The sequence below is a fragment of the Bos taurus genome, chromosome X (assembly GCF_002263795.3).
Source record: "Bos taurus isolate L1 Dominette 01449 registration number 42190680 breed Hereford chromosome X, ARS-UCD2.0, whole genome shotgun sequence".
In the NCBI taxonomy this organism is placed as follows: Eukaryota; Metazoa; Chordata; class Mammalia; order Artiodactyla; family Bovidae; genus Bos; species Bos taurus.
In genome coordinates this window covers 95636466-95659294 of record NC_037357.1, presented here as the reverse complement: position 1 = coordinate 95659294, position 22829 = coordinate 95636466, and the positions used below count along the sequence as shown (strand labels likewise).

General features: G+C 40.1%; 1 protein-coding gene across 3 annotated transcripts in view; it reads right to left on the bottom strand.

Annotated features, from left to right (window-relative positions):
* ZC4H2 (zinc finger C4H2-type containing) overlaps nt 1-22535 on the bottom strand; it is a 75869-nt gene extending 53334 nt beyond the window's left edge. Inside the window, exon 1 of one of the 3 annotated variants that reach the window (XM_005228264.5) lies at nt 22344-22535. In XM_005228264.5, the coding sequence (XP_005228321.1) occupies nt 22344-22396 (53 nt within the window). In that variant the 5' untranslated portion in view covers nt 22397-22535. The remainder of the gene's footprint in view (nt 1-22343) is intronic. The other 2 variants (XM_059883559.1, NM_001078111.1) reach the window with 2 other exon arrangements.
* Nucleotides 22536-22829: the final 294 nt, after the last annotated feature.

The window sequence follows — 22829 nt, the reverse complement described above, 5'->3', positions numbered from 1 at the left end:
GAGGAGCTAAAAGGCAAAACAACAACAACAACAACAACAACTGAATGCAGAGTTCCAGAGAATAGCAAAGAGAGATAAGAAAGCCTTAAGTGAACAATGCAAAGAAACAGAAGAAAACAATAGAATGGGAAAGACTAGAGATCTCTTCAAGAAAATTGGAGTTACCAAGGGAACATTTCATGCAAAGATGGGCACAATAAAGAACAGAAATGTCAAGTACCTAACAGAAGCAGAGGAGATTAAGAAGAGGTGGCAAGAATACACAGAAAACAATACAAGAAAGGTCTTAATGACCCAGCTAAACACAATGGTGTGGTCACTCACCTAGAGCCAGACATCCTGGAGTGTGAAGTCAAGTGGGCCTTAGGAAGCATCACTACGAACAAAGCTGGTGGAGGTGATGGAATTCCAGTTGAACTAATTCAAATCCTAAAGATGAGGCTGAGAAAGTGCTGCACTCAATTTGCCAGCAAATTCGGAAAACTCAGTACAGGCCACAGGACTGGAAAGGTGAGTTTTCACTCCAATCCCAAAGAAAGGTAATGTAAAAGAATATTTATACTATCATACAATTGTGCTCATTTCATATGCTAGCAAAGTAATATTCAAAATCCTTCAAGCTAGGCTTCAACAGTACATGAACCAAGAACTTCCAGATATATAAGCTGGACTTAGAAAAGGAAGAGGCACCAGAAATCAAATAGGATTGAATCATAGGGAAAGCCAGGGAATTCCAAAACATATCTATTTCTACTTCATTGACTATGCTAAAGCCTTTGACTGTGTTCAGTTCAGTTCAGTTTAGTCTCTCAGTTGTGTCTGACTCCTTGTGACTCCATGCACTGCAGCATGCCAGGCTTCCCTGTCCATCATGAGCCGCCAGAGCTTGCTCAAACTCATGTCCATTGAGTCGGTGATGCCATCCAACCATCTCATCTTCTGTCGCCCCCTTCTCCTCCTGCACTCAATCTTTCCTAGCATCAGGGTCTTTTCCAATGAGTCAGCTCTTCACATCAGGCACCAAAGTATTGGAGTTTCAGCATCAGTCTTTCCAATGAGTATTCAGGACTGATCTCCTTTAGGATTGATTTGCTTGATCTCCTTGCAGTCCAAGGGACTCTCAAGAGTCTTCTCCAACACCACAGTTCAAAAGCATCAATTCTTCAGAACTCAGCTTTCTTTATAGTCCAACTCTCATGTCCATACATGACTACTGGAAAAACCATAGCTTTGACTAGATGGACCTTTGTCAGCAAAGTAATGTTTCTGCTTTTTAATATGCTGTCTAGGTTGGTCATAACTTTTCTTCTAAGGAGTAAGCATCTTTTAATTTCATAGCTGCAGTCACCATCTGCAGTGATTCTGGAGCCCCCAAAAATAAAGTCTGACACTGTTTCCACTGTTTCCCCATCTATTTGCCATGGGGTGATGTGACCGGATGCCATGATCTGAGTTTTTTGAATGTTGAGTTTTAAGCCAGCTTTTTAACTCCCCTCTTTCACTTCCTTTAAAAGGCTCTTTAGTTCTTCTTCGTTTTCTGCCATAAGGGTGATGTCATCTGCGTATCTGAGGTTATTGAAGTTTCTCCCGGCAATCTTGATTCCCGCTTGTGCTTTATCCAGCCCGGAATTTCATATGATGTACTCTGTATATAAGCTAAATAAGCAGGATAATGATAGGCAGCCTTGATGTACTCCTTTCCCAATTTGGAACCAGTCTGTTGTTCCATGTCCAGTTTTAACTGTTGCTTCTTGACCTGCATACAGGTTTCTCAGGCAGGTAAGGTGGTCTGTTATTCCCATCCTTGAAGAATTTCCCACAGTTTGTTGTGATCTACACAGACAAAGGCTTTGACATAATCAATATAGCAGAAGTAGATGTTTTTCTGGAACTATGATGCTTTTCCTATGAGCCAATGGATTTTTAAACTTTGATCTCTTGTTCCTCTGCCTTTTCTAAATCCAGGTTGATCACCTGAAAGTTCACAGTTCATGTACTGCTGAAGCCCAGACCACAACCTTGACTGTGTGGATCACAACAAAATGTGGAATACTCTTAAAGAGATGGGAATATCAGACACCTCACCTGTCTGCTGAGAAATTTGTATGCATGACAAAAATCAACAGTTATAACTGGACATCTACAGGACTGGTTCAAAATTAGGAAAGGAGTATTTCTTGACTGTGTATCATCACCCTGTTTATATAACTTCTATGGAGAGTACATCATCCAAAATGCTGTGCTGGATCAGATTGCCCAGAGAAATATCAACAACCTCAGATATGCATACAATACCACTCTAATGGCAAAAAGCAATGAATAACTAAAGAGCCTTTTGATGAGGGTGAAAGAGGAGAGTGAAAAAGCTGGCTTAGATTTCAGCATTCAAAAACAAAGATCACGGCATCTGGCCCCATCCCTTCATGGCAAATAGTTTGGGAAAACGTGGAAACAGTGACAGACTATTTTCTTGGGTGCCAAAATCACTGCAGATGGTGACTGCAGCCACAAATTTAAAAAATGCTTGCTCCTTGGGAAAAAAAGCTATGATGAGCCTAGGTGGCATATTAAAAAGCAGAGACAACTGTTTGTTGACTAACATTTGAATAGTCAAAGCTTTGGTTTTCCAGTATTCATGTATGGATGTGAGAGTTGGACCAAAAACAAGTCTGAGAAATTGATGCTTTTGAATTGTGGTGCTGGAGAAGATTCTTGAGAGCCCCTTGGTCTGAAAGGAGATCTAACCAGTCAATCCTAAAGGAAACCAACCCTGAATAATCATTGGAAGGTCTGATGCTGAAGCTGATGCTCCAATATTTTGGCCACCTGATTCAAAGAGGCAACACATTGGAAAACGCTCTGCTGCTGGGGAAGATTGAGGGCAGGAAGAGAGGGAGACGACAGAGAATGAGATGTTTGGATAGCATCACTGACTCAATGGACATGAGTTTGAGCAAACTCCTGGAAATAGTGAGGGACAGGGAAGCCTGGTGTGCTACAGTCTATGGGGTTGCAGAGTCAGACATGACTTAGTGACTAAGCAGTGAACAACAGATAGGGAGAAAAGGAGAGGGAAAGATAAAATCTATCAGCCTATTTATCTGTAGAGATCTCTAGATATTGTGAGTGTTATGGACTAAATCTTGTTCTTCCAAAATCTGTACGTTGCAGCCCTAATCCAAAACGTGGGTCAAGTTTAGAGGGAGTGCTTTAGAGAGATAATTAAGGTTAAATGCAGTCATAAATGTGGGACCCTAATCCTACTGGAGTGATGCCCTTATAAGAAGAGGAAGAGATATCAGAGGTTGTTTTCTCTCTCTCTCTACATGCACAGAAGAGAGACCATGTGAAGACACAGCAAAAACACAGCTGATTATAAGCCAAGAAGAGAGCCCTCACAAGAAAGCAAATTTGCTGGCACTTTGACCGTGGACTTCTAGCCTCCGGAAATATGAGAAAACAAATGTCTGTTGTTTAAGACACCCAGTCTGTGACATTTTGTCTTGGAAGACCAAGCAGATTAACACAGATTTCAGTACCATGAAGTGGGGTACTATTTTAATAAAAATCTAAAAATGTAGAAGTGGGTTTGGAACTAGGTGATGAGTAGAAGCTGGGAGAGTTTTGAGGTACATGCTAGAAAAAGCCTATATTGCCTTTAAGTGACTGTCACAGACTGGAGAAAAATTCATCCTTATTATACAGTGGTAAAGGATTTGGCTGAAATTTGCCCTAATGTTTTATGAAGGTAGTAACTATGCTCAATGAAATTAGATATTTAGTTGAGGAGATTTTTAGGCAAAGTGTGCATGTGAAGAGATGCTGCTTATAGTGAAATGCAAGAGGAGAGATAAATCAAAAGAATCATTAAACAAGAGGAACCAGAACTTGAATATTTGAAAAATTCTCATTCTATCCACATTGCCAAAAATATAAAGCATGTTCTGGAGTGAACACTATGGATGTGCCTAGAAAACCACTCCCTGAGGAGATTACTCATGATTTTAATTAGGTATCTCAGCAGAAGTCAGGAATAGAGATGGGATTATGCAAACACAGACACTGTCAGCGTGGACCAGGGGAGCAGAGAGAGGATGAACTAAAGGGAAGAGTTTGGAATCTACAAGACAGGGCAATAGAGTTATTTAGCTGCAAACATGCTTCATCCTTCAAGTAAAGAATGGCACCAAAGGTGATTTAGAGGTCATCAGGGCTACAATTCCCACCATTGGATCTAGACCTAACAGACCCTGGAGGGAAGGCTGTTGCCTCCTCAGTTTCAGTGGGCCAGGCTGCCTCTGACTAGTGCCTCAGGAGAAAAGTGACAGCAAAATGCTGTGAGTGTGGGGGTGATACTGCCCAAGGCATGCAGCCAAAGATTATTCTCCACCCTGAAAAATCTAAAGAAATTTGCCTTGTTAGGTTTTGCACTTTCTTGAGATCTATCATTCCTCTCTTCTTTCTGGTTTCTCCCTTTTGAAAAGGGAATGTTTTTTTCCTATGCCTGTCCTATCATTATATTTGGGAAGCAGATCATTTGTCTGATTTCACAGCTGGAGAGGAATTTTGCCTTTTGGATGAATCAGACCTCAAGTCTCATTGAACCCTAAATTAGATGATATATAGATGAGTCTTTTGACTGAGCATATGTGCTGGAATGCATTAAGACATTTGGGGCTGTTGGGAAGGGATGAATGGATTTTGCATGTGAGAAGGACATGCATTTGGTAAAAGTCATAGGGAAGAATGTTATGGAATGTATTGAGCCCCCTGATATACATATATTTAAGCCCTAAACCCCAAAGTACTTCCAGGTACTTTGAGAGAAATTTTAAGTAGGTATAAGGTTAACCTCCAAAATATTTAGAGAGAGAATTTTTAGGGAAGTATAAAGTTAAATGAGGTCATCAGAGTAGGGCCCTAATCTGGTAGTACTGACATCCTTATAAGTTGAGATAGGGACACATGAGCTCTATCTACACACAAGACCAGAGGAATTGGTGTATGAGGACACAAGGAAGAAGCAGCCATTTACAAGGAAAGGAAGAGAGCCCTTAACCCAAATCAAAATTTCTGGTATCTATATCATGAAGTTTTAGCCTCCAGAATTGAGAGAGAATAAAGGCCTGTTATTTAAGACACTCAGAATATCCTTTGTTTCTTTGTGGCAGACTAAGCTGACTAATTCTCTTTCTCACACACACACAGTATAGACTAATGATACCATATAGGTTTCACATGGCACTCTGATATTAAGATCCAGGATTCTTTCCTTCTAATGTGGCCACCTACCACATTTTTACCTGTCTACCCTTCCAAGGATAGATTCTCACTTTGCTTCCATTCGCCCCCTGTAAAGCAATACTTTGATGAATATTCTTGTACTTGTCTGCGTAAATTTTTTTTTGGGGGGGTCTCTATCCAAGGAATGGGAAATCTGGTGCACAGTTAAGTTATATTCTTATTTTATCTAAGCAGTGCCAATTTGCTGTGCATGATGTCTACACCAGTTCACACTCCTTATAGTAGTGCATAAGGGCACCTGTACCTGTGCTTGCACTCAGAAAGGAGGAACAGTAGGGAAGCTTGGTTGGAGATCTGTAACAGAATACATCGTGAGCTGGTCTCCTTTCTCTCTTAATCTCTGCCTGACTCAGCTAGCAGCTCTATCCCACCACCGTCAAGATACGACTAAATGCTGATTAACGATGGTAGGATCACTCACCTAGAGCCAGACATCCTGGAATGTGAAGTCAAGTGGGCCTTAGAAAGCATCACTATGAACAAAGCTAGTGGAGGTGATGGAATTCCAGTTGAGCTATTTCAAATTCTGGAAGATGATGCTGTGAAAGTGCTGCACTCAATATGCCAGCAAATTTGGAAAACTCAGCAGTGGCCACAGGACTGGAAAAAGTCAGTTTTCATTCCAATCCCAAAGAAAGGCAATGCCAAAGAATGCTCAAACTACCATACAATTGCACTCATTTCACACACTAGTAAAGTAATGCTCAAAATTCTCCAAGCTAGGCTTCAGCAATACGTGAACCGTGAAATTCCAGATTTTCAAGCTGGTTTTAGAAAAGGCAGAGGAACCAGAGATCAAATTGCCAACATCTGCTGGATCATGGAAAAGGCAAGAGAGTTCCAGAAAAACATATATTTCTGCTCTATTGACTATGCCAAAGCCTTTGACTGTGTGGATCACAATAAACTGTTGAAAATTCTGAAAGAGATGGGAATACCAGACTACCTGACCTGCATTTTGAGAAAGCTATATGCAGGTCAGGAAGCAACAGTTCGAACTGCACACGGAAAAACAGCCTGGTTCCAAATAGGAAAAGGAGTACGTCAAGGCTGTATACTGTCACCCTGCTTATTTAACTTATATGCAGAATACATCATGAGAAACGCTGGACTGGAAAAAAGCACAAGCTGGAATCAAGATTGCCGGGAGAAATATCAATAACCTCAGATATGCAGATGACACAACCCTTATGGCAGAAAGTAAAGAGGAACTAAAAAGCCTCTTGATGAAATAAAAGAGGAGAGTGAAAAAGTTGGCTTAAAGCTCAACATTCAGAAAACGTAGATTATGGCATCTGGTCCCATCACTTCATGGGAAATAGATGGGGAAACAGTGTCAGACTTTATTTTTCTGGGCTCCAAAATCACTGCAGATGGGGACTGCAGCCATGAAATTAAAAGACGCTTACTCCTTGGAAGGAAAGTTATGACCAACCTAGACAGCATATTCAAAAGCAGAGACATTACTTTGCCAACAAAGGGCCGTCTAGTCAAGGCTATGGTTTTTCCAGTGGTCATGTATGGATGTGAGAGTTAGACTGTGAAGAAAGCTGAGTGCTGAAGAATTGATGCTTTTGAACTGTGGTGTTGGAGAAGACTCTTGAGAGTCCCTTGGACTGCAAGGAGATCCAACCAGTCCATTCTAGAGGAGATCAGCCCTGGGTGTTCTTTGGAAGGAAGGATGCTAAAGCTGAAACTCCAGTACTTTGGCCACCTCATGCGAAGAGTTGACTCATTGGAAAAGACTCTGATGCTGGGAGGGATTGGGGGCAGAAGGAAAAGTGGACGACAGAGGATGAGATGGCTGGATGGCATCACCGACTCGATGGACGTGAATTTGAGTGAATTCTGGGAGTTGGTGATGGACAGGGAGGCCTGGAGTGCTGTAATTCATGGGGTCACAAAGAGTCAGACACGACTGAGTGACTGAACTGAACTCAACCAAATTATTGTGCTCTGCCCACTTTCATGCCCCTTCTCTGATCTCTGGGGCCCAAACAGAAATTTATCTAAAGTTCTCCGTATCAGTTCAGTTCAGTTCAGTCACTCAGTTGTGTCCAACTCTTGGCGACCCCATGGACAGCAGTATGCCAGGCTCCCCTCTCAACCACCAACTTCCGGTGCTTGCTGAAACTCATGTCAATTGATTCGGTAATGCCTCTCTGTACGTATTTGGGCAATTGCAGTGAAGTCAAACACTTGGCACAGACGGCAGCCAAGTGATTCACATACAGCAAGTAGGATTCACAGACCAGTGTGGGTAGAACCTGAGCACATGTGAAGCTCCAGGCTGGGAAGGACTTTCGAAGGCATTTGTTGTCCCTTTCCCAACCACTGCTTAAGTCCTTTCTATAATATATCACTTCCAGTGTTCAGTTAGGCTATCCTTGAACAACTTACACAGATTTTTCACCATTTCTCTAGACAATCCATTCCTTCTATAGACAGTTCCAACAATTTGAAACCATAGGGCCACACAGAACACAAATGCTCCTTGGCCCACCAAATTCATCCTCCCCTCCTTCCATAATAGAACCTCTTATTGTCATCTGGGTATGTGACACCTGGACTAAGGGCTATATTTCTGTCTCTCGTTTGTAGCTTTTTCTGACCACGTGACAGTTTTCTGGCCAATGGAATGAACACACAAGCAATATAGGCAACATGTAGGCTATGACCCTAAAGGGAAAGAGCATGTCATTCACTTCCCCTTTGCCCTCTTCCCACTGCCTAATATGTATACACAACATCAAGCCATCTTCAGCCATGTAGATTAGGGCTACACCCTGTACATGGTGATGCAATAAGATAAAAAGAGCCTGAGTCCCCAAAATGGAATAACAACAAGAAACACAGGCAGCTTGTTCCAAGGCTGATAATATGAGAAATAAATGGATGAATTTCTGTCTTGTTTTAGCCACTGTTAATCTGGAACCACGTTGGATTAGCTTTACTAATATATATCCTGGTTAATTGGCTCCTGTATTTAATTAATTCTAAGATGCCATTGGACATAAGGTACACATTATCTTAAGGACTACTAAAAGAGAGAAATGCTACCAATTATATTACAACAAAATGCTTGCTTTTAATGTTAATATTCATTAATAGTTGTTGAAAGAGCTCTGGTAGACTGATTTTATTTTATTTTTTAAAAATATAAATTTATTTATTTTAATTGGAGACTAATTACAATATTATATTAGTTTCCCCATACATCAACATGAATCCACCATAGGTGTACACGTGTTCCACATCCTGAACCCCCCTCCCACCTCCCTCCCCATACCATCCCTTTGGGTCATCCCAGTGCACCAGCCCCAAGCATCCTGTATCATGCATCAAACCTGGACTGGTGATTCATTTCACATATGATATTGTACATGTTTCTATGCCATTCTCCCAAAAATCCCACCCTCGGCCTCTTGCACAGAGTCCAAAAGACTGTTCTATACATCTGTGTCTCTTGCTGTCTCACATACAGGGTTATCGTTACCATCTTTCTAAATTCCATATATATGCATTAGTATACTATATTGGTGTTTTTCCTTCTGGCTTACTTCACTCTGTATAATAGGCTCCAGTTTCACTCACCTCATTAGAACTGATTCAAATGTATTCTTTTTAATGGCTGAGTAATACATCAAGGCTGTATATTGTCACCCTGCTTATTTAACTTATATGCAGAGTACATCACGAGAAACGCTGGACTGGAAGAAGCACAAGCTGGAATAAAGATTGCTGGGAAAATATCAATAACCTCAGATATGCAGATGACACCACCCTTATGGCAGAAAGTGAAGAGGAACTAAAAAGCCTCTTGATGAAAGTGAAAGAGGAGAGTGAAAAAGTTGGCTTAAAGCTCAACATTCAGAAAACGTAGATTATGGCATCTGGTCCCATCACTTCATGGGAAATAGATGGGGAAACAGTGGAAACAGTGTCAGACTTTATTTTTCTGGGCTCCAAAATCACTGCAGATGGGGACTGCAGCCATGAAATTAAAAGACGCTTACTCCTTGGAAGAAAAGTTATGACCAACCTACATAGCATATTCAAAAGCAGAGACATTACTTTGCCAACAAAGGTCCGTCTAGTCAAGGCTATGGTTTTTCCAGTAGTCATGTATGGATGTGAGAGTTGGACTGTGAAGAAAGCTGAGTGCTAAAGAATTGATGCTTTTGAACTGTGGTGTTGGAGAAGACTCTTGAGAATCCCTTGGACTGCAAGGAGATCCAACCAGTCCATTCTGAAGGAGATCAGTCCTGGGTGTTCTTTGGAAGGAATGATGCTAAAGCTGAAACTCCAGTACTTTGGCCACCTCATGCGAAGAGTTGACTCATTGGAAAAGACTCTGATGCTGGGAGGGATTGGGGGCAGGAGAAGAAGGGGATGACAGAGGATGAGATGGCTGGATGGCATCACCAAGTCGATGGACGTGAGTTTGAGTGAACTCCAGGAGTTGGTGATGGACAGGGAGGCCTGGCGTGCTGCAGTTCATGAGGTCGCAAAGAGTCGGACATGACTGAGCGACTGAACTGAACTGAACTGAACTGAATACTCCACTGTGTATATGTACCACAGCTTTCTTATCCATTTGTCTGCTGATGGACCTCTAGGTTGCTTCCGTGTCCTGGCTATTATAAACAGTCCTGTGATGAACATTGTGGTACACATGTCTCTTTTAATTCTGGTTTCCTTGGTGTGTATGCCCAGCAGTGGGATTGCTGGGTCATTGGTAGACTGATTTTAAAAAATATTTAAATCAGACTTTTCCAGTCTGATTCATTTCTCATATACAATAACTTTTTATTTCAAGGAAAAACCATGATAAAATCTTTTTGAAGATACTTTAATGGCAGTTAAACTCAACATCCAGTCACAACATACACATTATTCAATTATATGAAGGCATGATAATGTGAACAGTCATGGTCAAGTTCACATGTGTTTATGCATGGAAAATAACACAATTCCCTCTTGGCCAACAGCAATTATAAAGTAGAATTGTATTTAAGACACATCCTGACTTTAGTTTTTTTTTTTTTTAATATAAAATATGTTTATAATTAATGGTAAAATCTGATTCTCTAAAACCAAATTTAGGGGATAGCCTTGACTTCCACCCTATTCATGATAGAGTAAGAGGAACGAGATTTTCCATCTCACCTTTGAAAAACTAAAGGAAAACAAACAAAAACACCAAGAAAAAAATATATTAAAAAGTGGGGTTCAAGATATTGGACATCAGGCAAGTAAGGTCAGTGATCTCTGAGAAGTGGAAAAGCTTAGATGAACCTGAAGATTGCCGTATCCTATTGCCTAGAGAAATTCTCTAATCTGCAAGGCAGAGACAGGGAACTCAGACAGAGCCTGGCCATCTCCCTCAACAGAGGAAAAGGAGTTATGAGTCTGGGGATGCCAAGTCATCTGGAGTTTGCAGGAAAGAGTACTGGAGAAGGAAAACTTGTGTAGATAGAGAATGGTTACAATTTTCAGAGGATTCCCCCTCAAGTTCTCACTGAAATACTGATCAGCATGTGTGTGTAAGGAAACTAACTATCTGAAGACAAGGAAACAACTAATTTTCCTCAAAGATTAGAGGAAGCAGTGATCAGAGCCCACAAAGGCCTGAGAACAGTGACTGTTCCAAACAACTAATGTAGAAAAAATTCACAATTTATAAAACATTAGAATACAAAGATAAGTTCTGAGGAAAATGAGCTCTACACTAAATGCTGCTATGTGCACGTGCATTCTAAGTCACACCAGTCATGTCTGACTCTTTTCAATCCCAAAGACTGAAGCCTGCCAGGCTCCTCTGTCCATGAGATTATCCAGGTAAGAACACTGGAGTGGGTTGCCATGCCCTCCTCCAGGAGATCTTCCTGATCCAGGGATTGAACTTGCATGTCTTATGTTACCTGCATTGCCATGTGGGTTCTTTACAAATAGTGCCACCTGGGCAGCCCTAAATGCTGCTATGGTCCCACTTAACTAAGCTGAAAAGCAAGGCCTGGAAGGATAAAACTGATTCCAAATGTTTTAATGACATGCCAGAACAAATCTCAAGAATATTTATAGGAATGCAAATATATGCAGAGACAAAGTAAATTTCAAAATGTCTGATATCTAACAAAACTTTGCCAGGTGTACAATTAAGCATGAATAATGTAGTTCATAATGTTGAGAATAATAAGTTAAACTGACCAAGAAATAACATGGTTGATAGAATTAGAAGCTAAGAATACTAATAGTTATTATAAATGTATTTCATATATTCACAAAGCTTGAAGAAATATTAGCCACATTAAGTAGAGATGAGGGAGAGATGAAAAAATTTCAAATATAAAAATAAGATATTTAAATATGAAAACTACAATGACTGCAATGAAAACTACATTAGTCAATTTAGACAACAAAGCAGAAAAGATTAATGAACATGAAGGCATACCAATAGAAAGTTTCCCAAATGAAATATATAGAGGAAAAAATATTAAAAAAATAAACAGCATCAGCAAACTGTGGGACAACTTCAAGTGGCTAAAAGTACATGTAACCAGAGATCAGGAAGGAGAGAGAAAAGAAAAATATTTGAAGAATTAATAACCAAAAATGTTTCAAATTTGATGAAAACAACACACACACCAATCCAAAATGTTCAAAAAATCTCGAGCATAGGAAGCAGGAGAAAAACTACATCAAGTGATAACACAATGGAATTGTTCATAACCAGTGATAAACAGAAAAACTTCACAGCAGCTTGAGGGAAAAAAAGAAAAGTTAGCCACAGGGAAATGAACGATAGAAGCAAGATGGCATATTATTTTTAAAGTACTGGGGGGCGGGGGGGCGGAAAACCTCTACCAATATACAATTTTTACACACTGAAAATAACTTTTAAAAACAAAGTGAAATTAAAACTTTTTAAGACATAGAATACCTGAGCTGCTATATCATCAGCAAAGCTGCTCTATGATAAATGTTGAAAGATGTCCTTCAAACAGAAATAAAATGATAGCAGAAGAATATTGAACACTGAACTTGAAAAAAATATGATTCTTTTTCTTGTTATTCAAATTAATTAAAAAAGATAATCAACAATTTAAACCAAGAAGTGCATCAGTGTAAAAGCACAGAGACCAGAAAGGGAGAAACAAAAATACAACATTGTAAGTTTTTTTACACTATATCTGCAGCAATATGAGATCACTTGAAGATAAACTGTGACAGGTAAACTACTAAAACAATTTAAGAAAAAAACAGAAAACAGCTTAAAAGTCAGAAAAACAGATCAAATAAAATATACTTAATCCAAAAGAAGGCAGAAAGGGAGGGAAAAGGGAACAAAAAACAGATAAGATAAATGGGAAACAACAAGGTGGCAGATCTCATTCTAATCATATCAATAAATATGTTAAATATAAATGGTCTAAACACCCTCAATTAAAAAGGAGATCATCAGATTGGAAAAAAACAAACAGATAAACAAACCAAACTCTGGACTACCCATAAGATTCCTACTTTAAATATAAAGAAACAAATAAAGAGGAGAAGAAGATACACCATGCTAACACTATTCAAAAGAAAGCTGTCTAAATGCAGTGTGGTATCTTGGCAATGCTACCAAAGTCTCAGTGCAGACATTTTTTGTAGAAATTGAGTAGTGGAATCTAAAACAGAAATGCAAAGGGCCTAGAGTAGCCAAAACAACTCTCAAGAAGAATAGCAAAGTTGGAGAACTTACACTGCCTTAATTCAAGAATTATTTTAAAGCTGAAGTTTTCAAAATAGGTGAAGTATAGGCATAAAGGTACAAAAGTAGACCTGTGGAGAATAGAGTCCTGAAATAAACCCACAAATATATGGCCAACTGTTTTTAATGATGATGCAAAGGCAGTTTTGTGGAGAAAAAATCACTTTCTCACTAAATGGTCCTGAAAAAACTGGATACCTACATGCAAAGACAAACAAGCAAGGGGCTTCAAACTATACTTTAAATCACACAGAAATTAAGTGAGAGTGGATTGTAGGCCTATGTGTAAAACCTAAAATTCCTGGAAGAAAACCTTTGTGACATTGGCTTAGGCAAAGATTTCTTTTATATGATACAAAAATCACAATCTGTAAAAGAAAGTACTGATGAGCAAGACTACTTTATTAACTTTACAAACTTCTGCAATTCAAAAGACACTCTTAAGAGGATGAAAAGACAAGCTGCAGACTGGGAGAACATTTTTGGAAGGCATGTATCTGATGAAAGCAAAGAATACACAAGATTCACAGTAAGTAAACAAATAACCCAACTGAAAAATGGGTTAAAGGTTAAACTGAAAAATGGCAAAATGTTTCAATAGACACTTCACCAGAGAAGACAGATGGGTGGAAAATAAATGTATGAAGAATATGCCCAACAGGATTAGAAACTGTAACCTTCACATTCTGCTTCTAGGGATGGAAATTGGCACAACCACTTTGGGAAACAGCTTTTTTGTTGTTCAGCCACTTTGTGTCTGACCCTGTGACCCCCATGGACTGCAGCATGCCAGGCTTCCCTGTCCTTCACCATCTCCCAGAGTTTTTTCAAACTCATGTCCATTGAGTCAGTGACGCCATTCAGCCATCTTGTCCTCTGTTGTCCCCTTCTCCTCTTGCGTTCAATCTTTGCCAGCATCAGGGTCTTTTCCAAAGAGTCAGCTCTTTACATCAGGTGGCCAAAGTATTGGAGTTTCAGCTTCAACATCAGTCCTTCCAGTGAATATTCAGGGTTGATTTCCTTTAGGATTGACTGGTTTGATCTTCTTGCTGTCCAAGGGACTCTCAAGAGTATTCACCAGTGTCACAGTTCAAGGGCATCAATTCTTCAGCACTCAGCCTTTTTTATTGTCCAGTTCTCACATGACTACTGGAAAAACCATAGCTTTGACTACACAGACCTTTGCAGGTAATGTGATATGTCTGCTTTTTAATACATTGTCTAGGTTTGTCATGGCTTTTCTTCCAAGGAGCAAGCACCTTTTAATTTCATGGCTACAGTCACCATCCACCGTGATTTTAGAGCCCAAACAGCTTTGCATTATCTTAAAAAGTTATAAAAAAGACCCAGAAATTTCATGCTAGGAATCTAACCAGGAGAAATGAAAGCACATTTCCACACAAAGGCTTATATGCAAAAGATCAGAGCAGCATTCATAAGAGCCAAAAGGTAGAAACAACTCCAGTGTTCATGAACTGATGAAAGAATAAGCAAAGAATAAGCAAAACACATGTATAACCATACAATGGAATACTGCTTGCCAATAAAAAAGAAAGAAATGCTGATACATGGTACAATGTAGATGAGCCTAAAAAAAAACAATGTTTTAAGTTATGTGCAATGTCCTGAAAAGGCAAATATGTAGAGACAGAAAGTATATTACTAATTGCCTGGGGCTGAGGGTGGGAATAGAGATGGACTGAAATTTGATACAAAGGGATCTTTAGAGGATGTTGGGAATGCAAAATTTTAAAGGAAATCAACCCTGAATATTCATTGGAAGGACTGATGCTGACGCTGAAGCTCCAATACTTTGGCCATCTGATGTGAACATGTGCATGTTAAGGAGATATTAGTATGCATTTGGGGAGCTGGTGAAGGGCCCTGGTTGCTCTAGTGGTGGCTGCATTCACATTCTTTGCCTTGTAGCTTCTTCTCCTTTCCTTCCCTGTTTTCCATCTCCCCTCTTTTGCCCTATTCTTCCCTTCCCCTTTCCACATATCCACATGCTCCTTCATCACCACTTGGAAGCCCAAGGAATTCATGGGTAAAATATACCAGAGTGGGATTTGGGGGCTGAGATCTGGAACATAATGTTGAAGTGTGGTTTAGATTAAAAGGAAAGACAGGGCTGTGAGCATGGTGTCAGAAGCATTAGTGGGGAATGGTCTGTGGTGATATTTCCCACTTCAAATTCTGCCATCAGTGTGTGGGAATGTGTTTGTGTGTGTTACTACAAATATATATGTGACTACAAGTATGTATATTTATGTGAATATGCCTGGAGGTGTGTATAGCTCTCAGCTTGACTTAATCAGATTATGGGGTGGTATTGTCTTCATCATTGGGCTTCTGTGGTAGTTCAGATGGTAAAGAATCTGCCTGCAATACAGGAGACCTGGGTTCCATCCCTGGGTCGGGAAATCCCCTGGAGAAGGAAATGGCCACCCACTCCAATATCCTTGTCTGGAGAATTCCATGGACAGAGGAGCCTGGTGGGTTACAGTCCATGGGGTCACAGAGTTGGACATAACTGAGGAACTAACACTTTTACTTTTCATCCTTATCACTACTACTTTAGCAAAGAAGCAAAAGTATTTTTTTTTTTAAACAACAACAACAAAAAAGACTGCTTTATTTATACCTTTAGGAGATTTAGGATTAGAACAGCTAAAGAATTATGGATAATGGTTAATCAGATTATCAGCATTTGTTGAAATGCATATGCCAAGTGAATAGGAGGATATATTCTCTCTTCCTTTCCTAGCTGTGTGACCATAGATAGGTTACCTAACCTCGTTGAGCCTTGGTATCCTTTCTGTAACGTGTGGATAATAATTCATACTACAGATTCCCATTAGCAAGATTGAGTATTAAATGAGCCAAGAGTTTTAAAACTAGTAGGTGTTCAACCATTGTTGGTTCTTTTCTCCAGTTCCTTCTATCCCTTCCTTCTCTTCACTTATAATACATGTTTTACCTGTCCATATGTGAACATCAAGTATGTATTTGTAGTACTTTCCCCATTTTAAATTCTTAAACCAAGTGATATAACCTTTGCATATTACTGTAAAATTGTCAAAAGCAGGTTAATTTAAAACGCTTTTGGTACATACATATCTAGAATTATGTCTTCTTTGTGAATTGACCCTTTCTCATATAGTTCAGTCATGTCATTTAATTGCTGTATTTAGACCATTTATATTCAACATAATTATTGATATGTTAAGGCTAAGTCTGCCATTTTATCTTTTGTTACCTGTTTTTTCTCTCTGTTTTTATTTTCTCTTTTCTTTGTTCTGTATTTATGTGGGTGACTTGAACATTTTTTTGAATTCCATTTAATGTATCTATAATTTTTTTTAGTTAAAGTATAGTTGATTTGCAATATTATATTAGGTTCAGGTGTACAACAGAGTGACTCAATATTTTATATACTATGTACCATTCGAAGCTATTATAAAATATTGGCTATAATTCTCTGTGTTTTACAATCTATGTATAATATTTATTTTATACATAGTTTTTTATGTCTTTTATTCCCCTACCCCTTATCATTCCCTTCCCCCACTTTCCTATCCTACTGGTAACCACTAGTTTGTTCTCTATATTTGCGAGTCTGTTTCTATATTTTGCTATGTTCATTGGTTTGTTTTATTTGTTAGAATCCACATATAATAGACAACATACAGAATTTAGATCCTCAAAAAGCTAAAAATAGAACTACCATATGATTCAGGAATTCCACTCCTGTGTATATAATCCAAAGAAAATGAAAACACTAATTCAAAAAGATACATGCACCCCTATGTTTATAGCATCATAATTTACAATAGCTAAGATATGGAAGAAATCTTAGTGTCCATCAACAGATGAATGGATCAATAAGATGGAATTTTACCTCCCTTTTACATTCCTTTACACTCTCTGTTCATAATATAAATGTCTTAAATATTTCCTCTATACACATTCAGAACAACATGAGACAGTGTAATAAATTATGATCCAATTATCAAACAAGATTCATACAACTCAAGAGGAAAAGAAATTCTGTTGTATTTACCCAGGTTTTAGTCTACTATGTTCTTTCTTCCAAGTTTCCTCCTTTTACCATTTCTTTTCTGTTTTAAGATTTACTTTAGTCATGCTTGATAAGATAGACATCCTACTGATAAATTCCCTGTTTCCTTTCATCTAAGAGTATCTTGATTATCCCTTTATTCCTGAAGGTTATTAGCACTGAACATAGGATTCTTGGTTGATGATTCTTTTTCCTTCAGCACTTGAAAAATGTGCTACTTCCTGCTAGGGCTTCATCACTTTCTGATGAGGAATCTGCTGACTTTCTTTTCTTTTTTTTCCCTTGAAGGTTGTCAACCACAAGTTGGCACTTTCCATGGGTGCTTGCCATCTACCTCTACAAGGATTAAATCATGTGCTGCTGCAGCGACTGACCTACAACACCCCCTGAAGGACTTCAGGATGGAGAGCAGTAATCTTTGGATGAAGATCAGCTGTCCCACAACCTGCATACTGGAAAAGATACAATTTAAAGGAGTATCTCCAACCTGGATGAAAGGACTTTTTATCAGGTACTCTTAACTAGCTAATGCACAGTGAACACTGAAGGGAAATTGACTCTTGGATTAATTCCCACTTCTAAAGGCCCCTAAACCAGACTGTTCTATAGAGAGGACTGCTGATCTCAAATTCACCTTAAAACAATGTTCAAACACAGGACACTCACCAGGATGAGAAAAAGACATCAAAAGTAGACAGCTTACCCAAGAAGCTAGACCTGATTCATATGATCATTTATAATGTTTTCTTGATTTCTTAGACCTCTGCATATAAATCAAATGTTTTTCTACCATGGACACAATCCTATGCTAATTTTAAAGGTCAATCCAATTGTTGGGTTGTGGCCAATTACCTGTGTCTAGTACTTCCAAATTACCTTGGTAGATTTCTCCACTCCAAGGCTCTAATTGGATGACCCTTAAAAAACTTTATTTCTGTCCTGTTCTGGCTACTCTTGTATTGCTAGGTGGGATCTTCTCTACTGGCCAATTAATAATGCCTGCTCTGACCCTGGTCATTGTTCAAGCTCAAGCAGAGCAACAAGCAAAAATTCAGCCAAGGAACACAACTTCTCATAATTATGGGATGGATTTATATGGTTAACACCAGATTGTGGTCATTTAAGATTTAATCAATCCCCCCCACCCCGCTTTATCTTGAGAACAATTAAATTATGCCAAGGATAAGCAGCCTAGTGACACTAGGAAATTGGATTGGGAGCCATATGGACAGTGAAAATATATAATTTCCCTGAAATATAAAGATTGGTACAGCATAAGAATAAGTCAGAAGATCTGAGGATATAGGGGGCTGCACCTAATGGAAGTTACTGGCTTCTTACTTATGACTTTAATAATATTGCTAATTATATTATTTGTACTTTGCCTGTTCTACAAGATTATTGCTTCTTGTTTGACCAAATGTGTGACTGAACCTCCAAAGAAAATAATGATGACTAGGTAAATTGAAGCAGTTGATCAAATATTCTGTATGTGATCAACAATTATAATAATGTAACTCTATATGGGAAGATACAAAAAGGGGAAATTTTCTGGGACTATAGCGGCTTAACTAAGACAAATTAGTCCAGAGACCTTTGATTACTATTGATAAGACCTAGTCCAGTAATAGCACATTGAGTGGCCTGCCTGGAAAATCTTCTTGAGACCTGAGAATGAGCCTTCCTAGCAATGTGGGACAAAATAGTCATGAAATGCCTCCCAAAGTATGGCTGAATTTATAACCATGAAGGGGCCCTGTCAATCACAAATTGGCCCTTGCTGTGGGAGCTTGCCATCTACCTCTACAAGGATTAAATCATGTGTTGCTGCAGCTGCTAACCTCCAACACCCTCTGAAGGAGTTCAGGGTAGAGAGCAGAAATGAGGCATTTTGTGTTCTAGGAAACTGGCAGGACAGGTCTTAAGATAGTTAGATATTCTCAGGAGCTGATTTGATGAGCCCAATTCTTGTATCTCCTCATATTTAGAAAAGCCCAAAACTCTTTCATGGTGAACAACTGTTTCTTGTGACTAGCAAAAGCTTCATGAGACCAGCAAAAACTTTCTACAAAAAATATGTGCTTGATTGCATGTACTCCCACTTTTCCCCCTACCTCTTTGGAGCAGTTTCTCAGGGCTATCTGAGGTGCTGTCTCCCGGGGTGAAGTCATCATATTTCTCCAAATAAAACTTAACTCAAACTCTCATGTTGTGCATTTTTTTCAGTCGAGAAGGTATAGGTAAAATATTATTTCTTTGGCTGCTTCCTAGATCTTTTCTCTGCTTTTGTTTTCAGAAAGTTTACTTGTTGAATGTGTCTCGTATGAATTTCTTCAGGTCTTTCCTAATGATATTTGCTTAATTTCTTGGATCTGGAGGTTTATGTCCTTTGCTCAGTTTGGGAAGTTTTAAGCCACTACTTCTTCAGGTACTTTTCTGGCCCTGTTTTATTTCTCTTCTCTGAGATTCTGTTGACATGAATGTTAGATCCTTTATTATAACACTACAGGTCTGGAGGTTCTGGCTCTGTTCAATTCCTTCTTTTCTTTCTTCTTCTTCTTCTTTTTTTTTTTTTTTTGCATTTAATTTCCCTCTGTTGTTCAGATTGGGTTATTTCTATTGTTTAATGTTTAAGTTGTCTGATTCTTTCCTCTGTCTTCTCCATCTTGCTGTTGAGCCTCTTCATTGAGTTTTTAAGTCTTTTTTTTTTTTCCAGTTTTCAAACTTCCATTGGTTTGCTCTGCACTTTACATTTCTTTGTTGAGACTTTCTATTTAAATGCTGAGATTGTCTATTTTATCATTTGTTGCAAGTGTGATGCATTTGCTCCCTGAAGCATTTTTATGATGGCTACTTTAAAATCCTTATCGGATAATTCTAACCTCTGTGCCATCTCAATCCTAGCATCTGTTTACTTTCTCTGGCCACTGAAATTGATAATGTTGGTATGTCAAGTGATTTTTTTTTTTTCAATTAAATTTGGACACTCTGGATCTCTTTGGTTTTTGCAGGCATTCTCTGACGTGCTACTTTTGCAGGGAAGAGGGGCAGCATGAGTCCAGGTTATCCACTGGGTCTCTGATTGACATCCAATTTGAGGAGAGGCTCTTTGCTATTGCTGGTTGGGGATGAGAGTTCTGGCCTCTCTATGGGCCTCCTAGGATCCTATCCCAGCTAGCAGTGGTAGGAATGCCAGGTTTACCACCGGTGAGGGTGGAAGTCATGCCCCTCCATTTGGTCTCTACTAAGATGGGTCACTTCTCCTTGCTTCCAACTGTTCCTTCTCTTGGGGTTGGGTAGGATTCCTTTAAAGTCCGTTAAAAATAAGTCTAGGCTCTTCTTGCAGGCAAAAGTTTATTATTAACTGAATTGTTATTATGACAGTTGACCTTTTCCTGCAACAAGGTGTCTCACTCCCTATATCTGGATCCTTTTGCAGAAAAGAAAATGCAACACATGCCTCCTCTCTACCTTTTACCAGACCCTCCTTGGAGAAGGCAATGGCAACCCACTCCAGTACTCTTGCCTGGAAAATCCCATGGACGGAGGAGCCTGGTAGGCTGCAGTCTGTGGGGTCGCGCAAGGAGTCAGACACGACTGAGCAACTTCACTTTCACTTTTTACTTTCATGCATTGGAGAAGGCAATGGCAACCCACTCCAGTATTCTTGCCTGGTGAATCCCAGGGACGGTGGAGCCTGGTGGGCTGCCATCTATGGGGTCGCATAGAGTCGAACACGACTGACGTGACTTAGCAGCCATGGGACAGAATGGGAAGCCCAGAACCTCTGCACACAAATGGACTGGGTTTCTGTCAAAATCTGGTATTTTCAAATGGTTTGGTTATGGAAAAGTTACTTAAATTTTCTGAGCTTCCATTTTCCCAGTTGTAAAGGAAGTGTAGGAAGTTGTCAGGACTCTTGCAGCAATAGTAGGTCAATCAGCTTGGTAAATAATAGTTTCCTTCCTTTTTCTCTCCAGAAGAGGTAGAGATATAATCCCTGCAAAGGACAAAAAAGCCAAAGCGCTTCCCCACTACCACCATCATGTGTGAGTCTCATCTAAGGCATTCACTCCAAGGGTTAAATCTGTTGATCAAAGCCTTATTTCTTAAAGGGACACACTTGATATTCTCCCCCATTTTTCTTCAGGTTTCTAAAAAACACTAAAAAGAGACTGCCCGATCCACATCACCCTCAGAAGAAGGGTGGAAGCCGAGGCAGAGACGGGTAGGTGGGGGACAAGGAGTCTTAGCAGAGAAGAGCAGAGGAAGGAAGGCCTAATGTTGGCCCAGGCAGTTCACTCAACCAAAGTTATTATGATCTGAGCAAGGACAGTATCATCCTCTAGCTAATGCCACTCCTGGAGAGAAGGGGGAGGGGATGTAGGCAACACCCACTTTTCCAACCTGCCCATCAGCCTATCACCTCTGGGTCCTGAGAGCAACTGCCAGTAGGTGGTAACTGCCTCCCCAGTCTCCACCACTCCCGCCCCTCTCCCCTCCCTGAGCATCTGGTAGAAGAGGAAGAAAGTGGTGAGTAAAAGCAAAAAATACACAAGAGCGAGTGCTGTCTGTCCTCTCAGTGCGGGCCTTGCATAAGATTCCTCCTTATCCCCAGCTGGCAGTCCCCAGCTGCTGCCACCAGCCCCTGATGCGTTAGACTGCTCTTAAAAGGCTCAGCCGAGCTCGAGGTCCTGAAGTTGAACAGAAGACTGAAAAGAATCTAGATTCATAAAGAGCAAGGAGCCAAATACACCTTGGAGCCAATCAACACTTTAAAGAATAATGGGTCCAAGAATGCCATTTCCCTAACTCCCACCCAAGAAGAATAAAGCTGTCTTGGGACCAACACCGCCACCCCGGCCACACACACACACACACCGCCCACCACCCCCACCCCAACCCCCGCTCCCCCCCCCCCCCCCGCCACTGTATGTCTCAATCTGGCTTTCTCAAACACATCTGACAAGAGATCCCTCTCGGTCAGTCTGTTTCTCTGCCTCTCTCTCTGCTAGTCTTAGTTCTGACTCTCCCCTGCCTCTTTCCCATCCTTGAATTCCATAGTGAATGGGATCCTTTCCCGTCCCTCTCTGCAAGTAGCCCAACAATAGATACTTTCTGTAGGTAATAGCCATCTCCGGTAGTGAGGGATTTGTGGAGCTTCGGAGGGGGACTTGGGGGGCACTGAAATGTTGCACTTACCTGATCTCTTTAATGCTTTCCAATTTGCACATGATTTCCTGCTCATCTGCCATGCTTTTCACTCTCAACTTCACGTCCTGAGAAATACACAAACACACAGACCCAGGGATACAATAGACACAATGTAACCACCTCCTCTCGGCAGGAGGCTCTGAGCCTGTGCGGTAGGGACGTGGAGAAGGCCTGGGAGCTGTAGTTCACAGCTCCAGGACCAGCCAGGCAGCCCAGGGGCCTGCAGGACTACAACTCCCAGAAGGCCAAGCGAGACACTCCTGTTTCTCTTCCTGCAGCCGCACTTTAAGTCAATTTGTCACCGATAATTGTGTCAAAGTTTGCCAGGAGTACAAAACAATAGTGATATTCGTTTGGGCGGTGCGCGGAAAAAAATGAGGAAGAAATACCACAGAAGGCTACTGAACAGATGAGAGACACTCACATCCCGCGGGGGCCCCTCACACCAACAAAAGCTTGCCAAGGTGTCGCTCA